Source organism: Carya illinoinensis, chromosome 7, assembly GCF_018687715.1.
Source record: "Carya illinoinensis cultivar Pawnee chromosome 7, C.illinoinensisPawnee_v1, whole genome shotgun sequence".
In the NCBI taxonomy this organism is placed as follows: domain Eukaryota; kingdom Viridiplantae; phylum Streptophyta; class Magnoliopsida; order Fagales; family Juglandaceae; genus Carya; species Carya illinoinensis.
The window spans coordinates 4,918,132-4,934,866 of NC_056758.1; the positions used below are offsets into that span (position 1 = coordinate 4,918,132).

The window sequence follows — 16,735 nt, forward strand, 5'->3', positions numbered from 1 at the left end:
GTTAGAATATATTTTTTAATATTATTTTTCTTTAGGAATTTAGAAAAGTTGAGTTATTTTTTATTTAAAAGTTTGAAAAAATTATAATAATTAGTTTAAAAATATTTGTATTTATCATACTCAGGTGCTGTAGGATACATTTTTATGGGAAACCGAGCAAAGATTATGATAAGCTACCGATTTGTTCTGTCCTGATAAACAAGGAATGGGGCTGGATATTTATGTTGAGAAGGGTCATTTGTCGAATATAATATACATATCTTTCTAGAATCCGAACCAATTGGTGCTTAGAACCAACTCTGAAAAGTAAAATGCAGACCCCTTCACAATTAAATTCTAGGAAGTTTCACAGAGTCGAGACGGCTGCCACTTGTTTGCTTCTAATATATTGCGAGATGACCCAATGTAAGGTGTTGTCTTCAGTGTTCAATCCATGTTCCTTTAACACACCTCCTGAGGCAAGTGGCTGTGACTAGAAGACCAACTGCAATTCTTGATATTGAATTTGTCATCACTATTCTGAATCTCTGCTTTTCTCATTTCTGAACTTAGCCATTCTGGATGAGGGCAAAAGAGATTGGTCAGCAGAGGCTGGCGTGCCCTGTGTCTGTGGGCCTTCTCGCCAGTGTGTTATTTAATTTCTATCTTGATCATTCATCAATTGCTTTCCTCATTTTCCCCCATATGCTGCCCAGATTCGATGTTCTTATTACATGACTTCCCGTGTGCATAGTAAATCAATTAATTATTATGATTAATAATCCTCTCAATCATCAACGAAAGTTGAAACAGCCACCGATCCCAGTAAGATATGATTGTGGTAAGCTACCGATTTGTTCTGTCTTGATAAACAAGGAATGGGGCTTGGTATTGCGAGATGACCAACTGCAAGTGGTTGAGTTATTTTTTATTTAAAAGTACGAAAAGGTTGTAATGATTAGTTAGAAAATATTTGTATTTAAGTGATATTTAACAAAAAAAGATGAGATGAGATGAGATGATAAATTTAAGATAAAATAATTTTCCAAAAGCCCTTAGAATATTATTTTTTAATAATATTATTATTTTAAAATTTAAAAATATTGAATTATTTATTATATTTTGTATAAAAATTTGAGAAAATTATAATGATAGGATCAGATGAGATAAACTATTTTCACTATTTAAACATACCTAAATGACACTTCTAAATAAGAAATACCTCATAATTTTTATTTAAATAATATTAAATATAATCATAAGTTGCATAAATAATACACATTATTTTTAAGAATAATGATAGGGTTTATACCCTACTACTACATATCTATTACTTTTTTTGTATTTGACTTTTATATTTATTTTTTATTTTATTTAATGATTAAAGGAGTGAGTATTATTAAAGTTATATATTTTTTTAATTTTTTTAATGATTAAAGATTTTAAAAAAATATTTTAAAAAATAAAAATAAAAAACTTGAAATGAATTTAAATAGTAGATGGATATGAATAGAGTACTACCCTATTTTGTAAAAAAAGAGAGTCTATAAAAAAATTAAATCCCATATTTTCTTATTTAAATAATAATAATAATAATAATAAAAACGTTGACTCTATCCCTCTATAAGTCATTAATGCTTTACTTAACTGAGGCCACTTTCTTCTTCTCTTTTTGTGCAGGGGGGATGCTTTACTTGACTGAGGCCACTTTACTCTTCTGGTTTTTAAAACACGTGGGGAGATCCTTGGCTCTTGAAATTCAAGGCGTTGCGAATTGGTCCAACGGACCTTGGCGAGGCCGCTTTACTCTTCTGTATGAGCTTTAATTGCAGTGAGGTGGAGCTTCTCTTGAGACTCTGAGAGTTAACTTTCTCATACTTCCTCGCAGCAACAATTGTGATCTCTGCACTTACCGGTTATCATTTCAATTGCCGGCGCCAAAGCATTTTTGGGTCGATTGATATTGGATAGAAAAGCGATGAGTAAGAATTATCTACCCGAAGAAATTGTCGAAGAAATCCTCTTGCGATTGCCGGTCAAATCTTTGTTACGATTCAGGTGTGTATCTAAACTTTGGCGCTCGCTAATCTCGGATCCCCGATTCACAAAATGGCAGTTCGGGCAAGCGTCTCAGCATCCACAAAGATTACTTATATCATCCAGTTCTGAAATTCGATCCCTAGGCTGCGACGTGCCATTTGGGGACAGTTCCGCTCTCAGAGAACTCGACGTCCCATTCCAGAGAAATGGTCTCCGTGTTAGAATTATAGGGTCTTGCAATGGTCTGGTTTGTGTGGCTCTCCATTCCCATAAGGGTTTCTATATTTGGAATCCTTCAACTGGAGACCACAGGAAATTGCCAGATCCTGGTGCTCCACCAGGTGGCTTCATACATTGGCATGGTTTTGGGTATGATTCATCCACTGATGACTACAAGCTTATTGTGGCCTCTTACCGGCTTCTTAATGGTGGTGGCCGTTCAAGTGAAGGCGAGGTTTTCTCTTTAAAAAGAAATTCATGGAAAGGTATTCTTCATGACCTCGACCATTCATATGGCGCGACAGAGTCAGCAGGGATCCTTTGCAATGGGTCTCTGCATTGGTACCTTAAAGTGAGCGAGCCAGCAAGTGATGAAATACATGCGTTTGATTTAGCAGAGGAGAAATTCCACGAGATACAGATGCCCATCCAGGAAGATGGACACCCTCGACAACCACCTTTCAGGATTGTGAGGAACCTTGGAGGGTTCCTGTGTTTAGTTGGTTATACTCATACCCATATAGACATATGGAGAATGATGGAATATGGAATCGAAGAATCATGGGAACCAATGCTCAGAGTTGCGTATTCTCGTATTTCCAGAAATTCACTACCGCTTTGGCTTTCGAGAGGTGGTCAGCTGGTGGTAATACATGCTGAAAAGGAGTTAATGATAAGTGAACCTGAAGGAGAGCTTGAACATGTTGTGACCTTGGGTGACTTTTTGTGTGAAGCAGCTGTCTTCGTTGAGAGTTTACTTTCACCTAATCATTACGGTGGGGATGAAAGGCAACGCCTTCTCTGTGATGAAGACCGATGATAACCATCAGTACTGCACTCAAATGCTGGTGTATTTCCATGATTTATCTGGCCATTCCACCTTTATCACCTAGCCTGCGAGGTAAGATTTAGATGGGATCGTTTTTTTCTTTTCTTTTTTATTATTTATTTTGGTATGAAATGCAGAACCATGTCACTGCTAAATCTCAAGATTACATGGATGGAAGATTGCAATTGTTCCATATCATCCTTAGTGAGTTGAAATGAGTCTGTTCCAATCCTCAAAAGGACAAGTGTTTCTGCTAGATAGGTTTTTATGGTCCTGAAAGAGTCGTAGTAGTGGTCTTTGCATGTTTTAGCCCTGAATTTTTATCTAGGACTTGTGCTTGGGGATTTGTTTTTTCTTAACAGTTGTGACAGAGATTAACGTTGTGACGAATGTTGTAGGGTACATTATGTTTTCAGATTAAATAGCCCGGGAATTCTTCTTGTGGTTATACTCTGTTTTTCTAGTCAATTACATGACTTTTGGTGATTTTGTTGTGTTACTGGTTCTACTTTCCCTCCTTAATTTGCTTTTGGAAGTACCTCTTGGTTTATTTTTCTTGGGTTTGAGAGGCTAATAGGTTTTGCTTTGTTTTCCTGCAAGTAGACCCAAGCATCTTGCATTTACTTCTAGACGTAACATGCTTCTTCCTCAAAATCCTTCAAGAACTGCTTCTTTTACTTTTTATCTTACAACTTTTATTGTTTGATGACTTACGCAGATGATTATTGGTTTAGCTGGATCAATTTTGCATATTAACTTTAGGAGCTGCTTGATTGCATAAGTTCATATGCCTGTGTAACACCAATGCCTGTAGGTTAGGACTTTTACGTACATTCATAACATAACACCCGGTAAAGAGGTTTAGTCTCATAAAATACCTCATCTATTGAATCATAAAACTTAACTAGCATGGCTGTCTTTCATAACATAAAAGCTGAAAAATAAAAGAAATAACATCAGCTAGTTCTATGTGATACCAACACTGCTTAAATGTCTAAATCATACACTAAGTATCTGAAAATTTATTCCACTCTTGGCACTCCTGCTCTATATCCATGAAATTATCATCTGGGACATTAAAACATAAAAACAGATAAATGAACAAATGAGTCGAAGACTCAGTAATTGCACATCATACTGTAAACTTAGTTCATTAGACTTAATTTTGAAAACTTACATACATTGCCACACATACACATAACCTATAGATCATTCATATGTAACATAAGCGGAATCAAACACAAACATGGCAATATATGTAACCTGGATGCATGAATGACTGACTTCATGCATTTCCTATCATTCATACATAACTTATTCATCTTGTCTTTCACTTATTTAGTGGCCATCATAACATATGTGCATTGGTCTAATTGTCGTTGACCGTATATATCATATCATAACATATGATGAACCACGCTTGGGTTCTTGGCATTGTATAACATATCATATCATGTAGTGATACACACTCAGGTTTGTGTTGTCACTTAAAATAGGGTGAACAGCACTTGAGTTCATGGCACCATGTAACGTATCGTCTCATGTAATGATACACATTTGGGTCCATGTTATCACATAACATATGGCGAACCACACTTGAGTTTGTGGCACTGCATCGCATATCATAACCTGTGGTGAAACATACTTGGGTCTGAGTCATCTCAAAACATAATAGCTTACATGTGGTGGACCTCGTTGAGTCTATGGCTTGCACATCTACCCATAACTTAAGGCCAATCTTAAAACTTGGTTGTCATTCATGTGTTTTCTTATTAACTTTCATAATGCATATGAACATGTTGACTTCATGAATTCACATGGCATGGCGTACTCTTGTTCATGGCATAGCATTAAACATGACATACGTGTGATTTTCATAACATATCATCCATTCTAACAACAATCAATATCAGCATAGCATGCATAGTCATTCACAAGCATATCATCGTAATTCAGCGAGGTTCATGAAAAGGGACTAACCTTGAATTGGCTCGTAGTGTAGCATAGGCAAATATCACATTTTTCATGCTAAAACGGAATAGTTACAGCACACATAAAGTTATGATCATGCTAATTACCTTTTAGCGCTGCTTCTTGAATCCTACTTTGTAGCTCGTTACCTATACGAGGTACTACACGTGACTAAATTTCTAGAAAACTTGTCGTAGCGTTCTACCCAATTGAACACATATCATGAACTAAAATTTTCAGCTATATACTGAATTCAATAATTATTAAAATCATAATATCTAATCTTTCAAAAATACTAAGTAGCTTAATTTAGGCTTAATACAAATCTGTTAGGTAAGCCACTGAAACTCAATTTATAAAATAGGTTTAATTTAATTTAATACTTAGCAGTATATACTAAAGCCCTTAAATATTTTCTGATAAAAGTAAGTCTTTGGGCTCATATTTATTCAAGTAAAACTTTGTCCTAACTTAAATTCCAGCCCAGCCCAATTGAGGAAAATCGGTCCACTTAGAGTCACTACAACAGTTTCTGTAAAATACAACCAGCCCAATTTAAACATCAAGCCCACATGAGAGATCAGCCCGTGTACTGAACAAAGTTAAAACACAAGATCTTTCATAGACACTTAAGGGCAGAAATGTAATTACTCAAAAAGTTCCTTCAAGAGGCATTTTACAGAAAGGCTATGGGTTAGGGCTGAAAACTGACGTTGTCGGTGCAGTTTCGGTCCAAAACCGATGCTGCAGCGACGACTTTTGGAGTGGCTCAAAACTGGCCAATTAGGGAGGGAAAAAAATAGCAGCCTCAGTCTTGGGGTGTGTTGGTGCGGTTCGTTGGTCTACTGTCAATGTTGCTCTAAGGCAGGGGAGCGGTGGACTGTGTTGTCGGTGGGAAGAAATACACCTGTAGAGGAGAGAAGAAGAAGAGGGGGGGGGGGGGGGGGGGGGGGGGGGTTATTAATCCCAGGTTGAAATGGCAAATGGCGCTGTTTCACTTTTAAAAAAAATAAAATAAAATAAAACTCATAACTAAAACGGCGCCATTTCCCCGTCCGCATCGGTGACGGTCGATCCCATCAGTTTCTACATAGCCCTACTATGGGTAGTGGGTTGAAGGGTAGTTATGTAATAACAAAAACAAGCATGCACTTTTTGGGAAAGCTGAAAACAAAACAATAGAAAAGAAGCACAAAGGCTTACGAGAGAGGAGCTTTGTGCGGCACAGGGATTCAACTTACCAAGAGAGAATGACCAGCTATGACCGGCGGTTTTGGGTGGCTGGAAGTGACCGGCGGCAATTTCCGTGGCTGCCGAGAGGTGTTTCAACGAGGTAGCTGATTTGGTATGAAGAGAGAGTGATATGGTGTCTGCGGTGAAAGTGGTTTCTCTGTTCTTTTGCAGTGTAGCTCTAGTTTGAGGTGTAGGAGAAAATTTGATTTCACATGGGGAGGTATTGGCCGCAAGGATGTTGTGGGTTTGCTGAAGGGAATATGGTGATGGAAAAGAGGGGATTTATGGGACGGTTTTGAAGTGAGAGTTGGATGCCAATTAGGGAATTATTCAAATTAGGTAATCAAGAGGATAAATGGCATACAGAGTGGAAGAATCCTACTCAAATAAAATTACTCTCTCAAGACTGATCCGATAAAATATTACCAAAATCATAATAATAATAATTCTAAACACTAATTTAGGACCTGTATGTTACAGTTTGGCTTCTAATACTATGATTAATAAGCTTGTTTTCTATGCTCCTAGAGAAAGGAAACTGAAGAACGCGTTGCTCAAAATTTTATAGTTTACGAGGATTATTTGAATCCATCTTTGCTACAATTTCTTTCTGTCTAAGTGCACAATGATTTTGATTGGACATGATAAATTTGACGCAAAGTCATGGGAGCTGATTCATTTGCGCTAATGAGATTTCTAGTACTATTATTTTAGACTCGAGGAATTTTCAGCTGTTACTTACCTTGGAGGCATCCTAGACAAGGAGTAAAATGGGAGTTTCTTCTAAAATAATGCGTCTACATGTCAAAAGTTTGCATTTGTGTAAGACTTTAAGGGGTCCTTATTGTTCTAAATAATTTGAAATGTGTGTGATCCAATTCTCGAAGTCTCCTCTTGGATCCTTTTGTTTTTGATCAATTAATCATAAAATCTTCTGCCTGATAGGATATTAGAACCGCATCTAAAATCTGCCTACCCTTCACAAACGCAGTTTGGGGTTTTGTAATAATCTTCCACAAAACCTCACTTAGACGGTTCGCAAGCACCTTGGAAATTATCTTGTATATCCCATTTACTAAGCTAATGGGCCGAAACTCCCTAATCTCTGTCGCCAAAACCTTCTTAGGTATCAATACAAGAAAAGTAGCATTAAGACTTTTCTCAAAATTTTCAGCTGTGAAGAACTTCTGAAACACCTTCATAAGATCCTCTTTTATCACATCCTAGCATGTTAGAAAGAATCCCACAGAAAAACCATTAGGGCCTAGTGCCTTGTCTTTAACCATTCTCCTCACCACTTCAACAACCTCTGCCTCCTCGAAAGGCCTCTCCAACCTACAAACATTAAGCTGCCCAATGGAATCAAATTCAAGCCCATCCAGTGTGGGCCTCCTACCCACCTGCTCAGTAAATAACTGGTCAAAGAAATCAACTACATGATTTTGCAACACCTAATCTTCTCTACACTCAATACCATCAATATTCAACATCTCAATGTCGTTGGTTATCCTATGAGAGTTAGCTATTTTGTGGACAAACTTTGTGCTTTGATCACCTCATTTTCACCATAATGCTCTAGGATTAAATTCTGGAGTGATATTTGGTATGGAAATAGGGCTTGAAATGACTCTTTTCCCTCCCTTTTCTTGGTTGCAGGTGCTAAAGATGCTTCAGTGGCGGAAGTCATGGTGATATCGGGGGAGCAAAATTAGTGGAATATCAATTTAGTCGGGTGGCACGAGATTGGGAAACGAGCAGTTTTGAAGAATTTTTTAGCCATGTATACACCAGCAAGTAGATATGATGTGGTGGACACCTGTAGGTAAAGGTTTATTCTTAGTGTGCTCTTTTTATAAGTCCCTCACACAGGAGCCGAATATTCAGTTTCCATGGAGAAGGTTATGGAGACATAAGGCGCCTCCTAAAGCGGCATTATTTATGTGGACAACATCCTTGGTAAGATCCTCGCAACTAACAATTTGAGGAAACGAAGCGTGATCATTGCAAATTGGTGTTGTATGTGTAAGAACGGTGGGGAGTCAGTGGACCATCTCCTATTACATAGAGAGTTATGGAATGAGGTGTTCAGTAGACTAAAGTTGGCTTGGGTTATGCCTGAGACAGTGGGGGCAGTGCTGGCCAGCTGGTCAAACCTTAAGAGGCACTCAACAGATTAAAGCTATGTGAAACATGGTCCATATTTGCATCATGTAGTGATTGTGGTAGGAGCGAAATGAGCAGACGTTCAAGGATAAGGAGAGATCGTTGGAGGAGCTTAAAGTTTTTCTTTTTAGAACTCTATGTACTTGGATCATTGCTGTTGACCTTAATGGCATGGACTTTCATGATTTTCTTGTCTCTACCGCTCCTTCTTCGTAGAGGATTGCTGTGTAATGTTTCTGGCTATGCCTATTCTTTGATCAATGAAATTTGTTTACTTCGAAAAAAAAAAAAAAAGGATGTGTTGGTGCTAGAAAGAGGGAGAAAAGTGGTTGTTATACGTTTTAGAGTTCTGAAATTTCATCTAAGACATATGATTGGAGATTTATGGGTCAGCTAACGTTCATGCACATTGTATTCTCAGAACTGGAAAGTTGGGAATTGTTTTTATTTTGTGGTTATACTTTGATCTTTCTTACCAGATCATATTATTGTTTGCTAACTGTATTTGACTTGTTAGTTGTTTTTCCTTCAAAATTGATACACTAGAGGATGCATGTCTTTATTGTGCTTATTAGTTAGTCTCTCTCTTGATAAATTCTTTTTTTTTCTCCTTATGGTATTTCTTCTTTCCCCAAATTGCAGATGTAGAATTGACTTCAATGACGATGAGGTGATATCTTGTTGCTACTTGTAATATTGTAAAAATGGAAGTGCCCATGATATCTGTTCCCATTTGTGGTCGTTCTTCTATTTGGTTGTGGACCTTTTTTGTTGGAGAATAATGTGAATCGAAAACTATGACTTGTAATGTATTTTATGACAAACAAATTTGGCTCTTTTTTCTCAATCAAGGTTTTGAGTCTTGACGACATTTACCTGCTCATAATCTTTGTCTCACTGTTTTGCAGAATAGTTGGTGTTTTATTCACTGATCATATGAAATGCTTCTTCTTTTGTTCTCATTGTCGTATTTGAATGGTATTTCGATGTGCGGATACAGGCTGATGATCATTAAGCTCTATGTCTGTGAATTTTTGTATGTATACCTGTGCCTTTATGTTAGTATATTCATGGAAATAAATGAAGCTAATGACTTCTAATCCCATCGGAAGTGCTTATCGCTTTTGACATCACAAGCTCATCTTCAAACCAAGACTAGGTAAATAAGGGGTTTAAGCCCCAGATGATGGAAGTGACTAAATGAGGCTGTTGATCTTGGATTGTTGACATTTGAGTGGATTAAGATTGAATTTTGGTTGGATTTTGATTTTAGGGGGCCAGCTTTACAGGCTATATTTCTCTCTTTCTTGATAATTACTAATTAGTATTGTTCCCCCTCAGGTCAGCAGACCCTCTTTTTGTACAATATTTAAGATTGCCGTTTTGTACTTGGGATGCAATCATCTATTAGAGTGAAATTAGTTGTTGATGTTTTGTTTCAAATTTATGGTATGAACCATGAATTTGAGTTGGAACTACACGAGGAGACCGTCGGATTAGCATGGGACCATTTAATTTTGGAGGTTCATCGTTTGCAAATTTACATGCAAAATGAGATGAAGAGTAACATTGAACAATAAAATTTAAACTAAGAGTAATGCTATTCTTTATCTTAAATTTTATTGTCATATTCACCTGTGGATAACCTAAGTGGTAAGAGCGAACTTGTGTGCATGAGTCTCATGCTCACAGGTTCGATTTTCCCTAGGATCAAATTACAATTTAAGTGGAAACCCATAACGGTGGGTTGTTGTGTTAGTCTCTCCGAGGTTTAGGTTCCATGAGTGAGTTCTGAGGGCTCTGTCGTGTGGTAGTCCCCCCGGTCATCAAAAGCCAAAAAAAAAAAAAAAAAAAAAAAGAGAAGTTCTTATCGTAATAAAATTTGTTGATTCTGCACATTTGAAGTGGTTATCCATTCGGCACAACGATAGAAGATTACCAAACTTAAAAGATGGATAGAAATTGATAGGTTAAATGTTTAAATAAAGTCTTTTTAATATAAGTCACATTAGTTAATGCAATGAGAGAGAATCAATTTTAGGATAAAAAAAATAATATTTATACAAGATAATAACACTATCAAATGAGTACTACACTTACAAGCTAATGTAGAAATATCTGTTTGTTTAGAGTTGTAAATGAACCAGTCTATTCGATAACATGCTTGGTACTCATCCAGTTAAATTCAAATTGAACTCGACTTATAAAAAAAAAATACCTATAAAAGTAAACACTTGCTCGATTAGTAAATGGCACATATCAAACAAAACTTGACTCGACTGGGCTAGAACTTTTAAGGCCCACTCGTCTATACCTCGAGTCGACTCATTAGTTGGACTCGATTAAAGTTCAATCATATATTGATAAATATATACATTCACCTATATATATATATGTATTAGCTAATAATATAACACTTTTATAATTAAATATATATTATGTAATTTAATTACTTATGTCTATATACTGAATATATTTCATAACTATTTTTCATAATTTGTACAATAATTAGTCGATAAGATTTAATAATTTCATATATTAGTAGGTGGAAACCATATATAAAATGAATATATTCTATCATATTATGTGTATGTAATAATAATTTATGTAAGTATATAATATATTGTTATTATGGATAAATATAAACTAGTTAGATATTAATTATCTATAAATTTTTAAAATTTTACAAGTCAACAGAGATTCTACTTCTTGTTTTTTTTTTCCTAAAGAAAAAGGGAGGTGGGGGTGATTAGCATAGCAACTCTTATTGGGCGTGACTATGGGAGCCTCCCTGTTGCAGAATGTTCTATTTAAGCCATAACTACTACTCAAGGGTGAGCCCGTCACCACAGTATCCTCAAAGTATCCAGCTGGTTCAAAGTTCGTCATCATATAAGTTTTACTTATTAGTTTTACAAATTCAATATTAGGTTTTTTTTTTAATCTAATTTATTAATTATTAAATCTTATTAAAAAAATAAAAATAAAGAATTCGAACTGCGCTCCGATGAACTTGAGCTCAAGTTGGGAATTTAGCCTACCAAGTCAAGCTTAAATAAAGAATAAATAATAATCTTGAGCTTGAGTTGAGTCTAGTTCGGCAAGCCAAAGACTAGCTCGACTTGGCTCGATAATAGCCCAATGTTTGTTTTATGACAAAATTAATTTCATGAAAAAATAATTATATATTATGCTTGAAAAATGTATCTAGAGAGAGGCTTGTCTCGGGCTTTCATACTTTTTATTTTTATTTTTATTTTAAGCAAGCATTTTATAAATAAATTAAGTGGTTACAAGATACTAAATTCAATAGGAGTGGGAGCCCCTAATAGTCATCCCAAACAAACAAAAACAACACAAGAAAAATTAAAAAGAGGAATATGAAGCTAAAATTTTGCTCCCACCTATTTTCCACAAAGGGGAAACCGGTTGAAGCGGTTTCAGCATAATTTGATAAAAAGACTATAACATTACGACTATAATTCACAGTGAATTGGTGTGTGCTTCATTTGGTTGGCTTGGATTGACTAAAAAGACTTTTACGATCACTTCATCTTGATCTTTGGTTAGGTAGAGTGGAAACACATGAAAGTAGAAACAAAAAGATGAGTCGATTTGCTGACGAATGACTGTCACTGGTTGTGGAGGCGTGTGTAGCTCATGCATCACTCACGGAAAGAAGGTTAAGGTCGAATTTTTTGGTCACTCTTGTAGCCAAAAGATAAACTTTTCAGAGCCCTTGGTCTTGATGATGCCGCACGTAGCAGTGTTAGACACCTCATGGCGCGATGGTGCGTGAGATTCACGAGCCGCTCTTTTGGTCAATTCTCAATTGGCAGTTGGAGAATTTGATGTTGGAGTGCGTGGCGGTCGAGGAGGCTAGTAGCCAGTAAATCGGCACATCTTAGTGCTATAGATGGAAAACTAAAAAAAATTGGAAAAAAAAATTATGGACAATTACAGCATAGGCCAAATAGGGGAGGGAGGGAGGAGCCGAATCTCCACCCTCCTCTAGGCGGAGAGGCTGGGATTGTTGGATCCTTTGATAGAGTGAAAATAATGCCTTCGGGATAGTTGAGTACTAATTTTTCATGGACTTGTATCTAACATGATTCTAGATGTAACTAATTATTTAAAAAATAAATAAATTTCTAATTGATGTTTCGGGGATGTGGTTGACGCATATTCACACTTGCAATTAAAATTTGATTAACTAGATTATGTTGTGAGAAAGAAGAAGACAAATCTTAGAGCAAATGGCTCACACCATATTATAAAATCAATGCAAAACTAGGCACGGTCAGTTCGGTTTTGGAAGATATGAGAATAAGATGAATGAGGGTTTATTTTTATTTATTATTATTAATTAATTTATTTTTTATTTTTATATTTTTTCATTTTAATTTCTTATTACACAATTGATGTTTAAAATAAGAGATATTGCATCCCTAATTCTCTCTCTCTTTGTCTCACCTCTAGCAAAAAAGGCCAGAAGGGAGAGTGAAGCTTCGACTCCTCTTTCCCTGCCACCATCTGTTTAGACTGAACAATGCGTAGTGGTTTTTTTTCTTTCTTCTTCTTCTTTCCTTTTTTTTTTTGTCCCTCTAGTTTTTTGTTATGTTTTCCGTCCAAAGTGTGGCGAAATGCCAATCTTCTATTTTCGAAGCCCAACAACCACCATGCGCCCCACCGTAGGATTCCCAAGCTGCCGATCCTTCAGACATGTGAAGAATTTTGTCGAATGGAGTGGCGCGTGAGTCACACACGTGGGTCAAAGTGCACGTAAATTCCACACGCCACCGCATGGAAAAGTTTCTGCTGACGCTATGCAGGGCATTTCTGAGACCAAAGTCCTCGATTTCTTCAAATCCGACCGTCAGCTACACTTCTAAGATGGCGTGTGTCCCTACATGCCCATCACAATTCAGACCTGACCATCACAATCTATTTACTTTTTTATTTTTTTTCCTGCAAGAATGAAAATGTAGATTTATAATTTTTTAAATTGTAATTCGTCATTTTCACATTTATTTTTTATTTTTGTTATTTGCTTTTGTTTAGGTAAAAAAGAAAAAGAAAAATAAATAGTGTCTTGAATATTTTGTCCATAGAGTGAAAGTCCTTTCCTGGTGGGTGAGGTTTAGAAGCTCTTTCCACCTCTGGAGGGTGGGGGATGAAATCCACTTTTTTTAATTTCATATCGTACCGGTACGGTTGGTACATGCTGTATCGACCATTGGTCCAGTATAGAAATTGTACCTGTTTTATATCAGTCTAAATACCAGTCGTACCAGCCGATATTTTGGCCTGTACTTGTCGGTATTTCAGCCTTTACTTTTTTTTTCTTCATTTCTTCAAATTAAAAGCTTATTTTTTGACCTCCAATTCAAACTAGATTATTTATAATTTATATATATATGTGTATTTATGTATAATTTATTCATATATAGATTATTATTTTAGAATATAATTAATATATATTTATATATATAATTTATTTATATATCGACTATCCCGAAACGGTATACGAAACAGTACCGGTATCGAAATATTTCATTCAAATGCCTTGACCAGTACGACATCCGGTACGATATTCAAAACATTGATGAAATCTCTATTTTAAGTAGAGTGTTGTCATTCATACGGTTGTCTGTAGAGAGTTATAGAAGTTAAGATCATACTAATCATAAAAAAATTTATGTATTGAAGGAGATCTAATTGTGAGTAGTTGATTTGTAATTGTATCAGTCATAGTTGTAACTTCGCTTTCATGAATGAGTCAAGTATATTTCTAAATAAAAAAATAAAAGAGATATTGCAATCACATTAAAATATAAAAACTATTAAGAAGATACGAGAATATCATAAATTTATACGTAGGTAGAGAACATATTTAAAATGAATAAAAAATAAAAAATAATATAAATAATGAATAAATAGATTGAGATACGATGTAGTGTAAAAATAGCCAGTTAAAATTAAAAAATTAGATTTTAATTAATTAAACATTTAAATAAGCCATTCGGAATTCTGTGAGTATTTATTTTATTTTATTTTTATTATTATTGTTTTATAAATAAGAATTCTCTGAGTATCAAGTTGCAAGTCTGGTGCTGCTCTTAATGGCGAGCGTAGGGCCATTCGCAAGAAAAAATTACTGAAGAATGAAGGCGGCGATGCCGCTCAGAAGAAAAAAGGCGGCAATGCTGAGGACTAGGAAGAATCTTCCCGAAGACTTGATACTAGAAATACTCTTGCGTTTGCCCGTCAAATCTTTGGTCCGATTCAGGTGCGTTTCTAAACGATGGCTTTTTCTAATTTCCGATCCCCATTTCGCTAAATCGCACTTCGACCGAGCATCCGAGCACACCCAAAGACTCCTGTTATCAACCCCTCTGAGATTTGGGTCCCTAGAAACCGATGCACCTTTGTGGGACGGTTCTGCTGTGAGAGAACTCTTTTTCCCGTTTAAGCAAGAGGGTCGTGCTTTTAAGATTGTAGGTTCTTGCAATGGTTTGGTTTGCGTCTCACTCTCACAGAATGAGGGTTTCTATATTTGGAATCCATCAACCGGATCCCGCAGAAAGTTGCCTGACCCCCCTGAAACTCCACCCGATCGTGAGATACGTGTTCATGGTTTCGGCTATGATTCATCCGCTGAAGACTATAAGGTCGTTTTGGGCCTTTTCCCATCATATGAAGGCAGGGTCTTCTCGTCGAAAAGAAACTCCTGGAAAACTATTGAAGATTTCTTTTTTGACTTTAACGACTCGGCAGGGATCTTCTGCAATGGTACTCTGCATTGGGAAGTCTTACTCGAAGATTATACTGAGACAATCGCTGCGTTTGATTTAGCTGAGGAGGAGTTTTGGGAGGTGCCGATGCCCCAGCAGTATGACGATCACCATGAGGAGATTATTTTCTATTCTTTGATGAATCTTGGAGGGCGTCTTTGTCTTACTTGTCGTTGGTGTTATAGCTCTACCCATTTTGAGATATGGGTAATGCAGGAATACGGAGTGCAGGAATCATGGGCGCCAATGTTTGAAGTTCGGCATTCCGATCTAATCAACTGCAGATGTAGTCTAATCCCGCTATGCTTTCCCAGAGCTGAGAAGCTTGAGGCAATATACATGGGAAAGGAGTTAATAAGGACTGATCATGATGGAGCGATTCTTGAACGCTTTATGTTGAGCAGTGACATAGCTAGTTGTGAAGCAGCTGTCTTTTTTGAGAGTTTACTTTCACCCAACTAATTATGATACGCATGATGGGCACTCAAATGCTGTTATGTTTATCCTTAATTAAATGAAATGCAAAACTTTGATGTCTCTAAACCTCAATATTCACTTGTACAGAAGATTTTCGGGGATAGATATTGTTCTTTTATATTTGACCAAAAGCATGACTTTTTTTGTTGTCGGTACATAATAGAGTAGCCACGAATTGGTAATCCAGCTTCTGCTTTAGTGAACTTGCATTATTTATTTTAAAATGAAAATGGTTATTTTGTCTCAACTGGATCTCATTTGCTGCTTTCTTTACCTACATCTCTATTGTTCTTTCTCGGGTTTTTCTTTTCTCTTGCTTATTTCGTAAAAATTGCAGACGGAATGGATATTTAAGGGGAAAATGGAGACTTAAGAAAGTGACACAAATTTGATTAGCTTTTCTATTAGAAAATGTTGAGAGTTGAGGACCTTCTAGTTTTGGAAAATGTCGAGAAGGATTTTTGTTGCTGATTTTATTGTGAGAAAAGTAGTGTAACCTTATTGATCTCCTCATCGCTCTGCTGCATTTTTTTTTTTTTGTTTTTGAAATCAACTTCACTTCATTCATAAAAAATAGTCAACCAATACATTGTTTTTTCTAGATGAATACAGTTTTTAATCCAATCTGGACCATCTTCTAACCACACAATCTCCTCCTCAAAAGCAAGATCATATCTAGCTAATCTGTGTGCTGCCAAGTTTCTTTCTCTGGGGACATACTGAATTCTCCAGCTTGGTCTTCCACTTAGTACATGCTTTATGTCTTCAATCATCTGGCCATACCATGCCCAATTCTCTTCATGCTTTTGCACATCTTTGATAACTGACAAAGCATCACCTTAAAAAATAACCTCCGCTAACCCCTTCTCAGAACAGAAAACCAAAGACCTTCATAAAGCATGAATTTCATTGTTTCCCCATGAGTATCCTTATTACAATCCCAACCCCCATTTTCACTTTCTCCACATCAATAGCAGCACATCCCAATTAGCTTTATAGATATTATTCCCTGGTTTTTGCCATCTTTTAG

The 16,735-nt window shown here is 36.2% G+C and overlaps 2 protein-coding genes across 3 annotated transcripts; both read left to right on the forward strand.

The window, feature by feature from the left end:
• The first annotated feature begins 1,640 nt into the window (after nt 1-1,640).
• Nucleotides 1,641-9,317, forward strand: LOC122316781 (F-box/kelch-repeat protein At3g06240-like). Of its 2 annotated transcripts, XM_043133566.1 has the most exons (3): nt 1,641-3,139; nt 7,928-8,661; nt 9,077-9,317. In XM_043133566.1, the coding sequence occupies exon 1, from the start codon at nt 1,958-1,960 to the stop codon at nt 3,056-3,058; it is 1,101 nt and encodes a 366-aa protein (XP_042989500.1). In that variant the 5' UTR covers nt 1,641-1,957; the 3' UTR covers nt 3,059-3,139; nt 7,928-8,661; nt 9,077-9,317. The 2 variants fall into 2 exon arrangements, with proteins under 2 accessions (XP_042989500.1, XP_042989499.1); XM_043133565.1 differs by lacking the exon at nt 9,077-9,317 and having other exon boundaries at nt 7,928-8,933.
• A 5,203-nt stretch (nt 9,318-14,520) lies between these two features.
• On the forward strand, nt 14,521-15,952 carry LOC122314810 (F-box/kelch-repeat protein At3g06240-like). Its single transcript, XM_043130418.1, has one exon. The coding sequence runs from the start codon at nt 14,599-14,601 to the stop codon at nt 15,688-15,690; it is 1,092 nt and encodes a 363-aa protein (XP_042986352.1). The 5' UTR covers nt 14,521-14,598; the 3' UTR covers nt 15,691-15,952.
• The last annotated feature ends 783 nt before the right edge of the window (nt 15,953-16,735 follow it).

Coding starts and splice junctions, on each gene's coding strand:
- LOC122314810 (XM_043130418.1), top strand. CDS start 14,599: ATGAAGGCGGCGATGCCGCTCAGAAGAAAAAAGGCGGCAATGCTGAGG.
- LOC122316781 (XM_043133566.1), top strand. CDS start 1,958: ATGAGTAAGAATTATCTACCCGAAGAAATTGTCGAAGAAATCCTCTTG.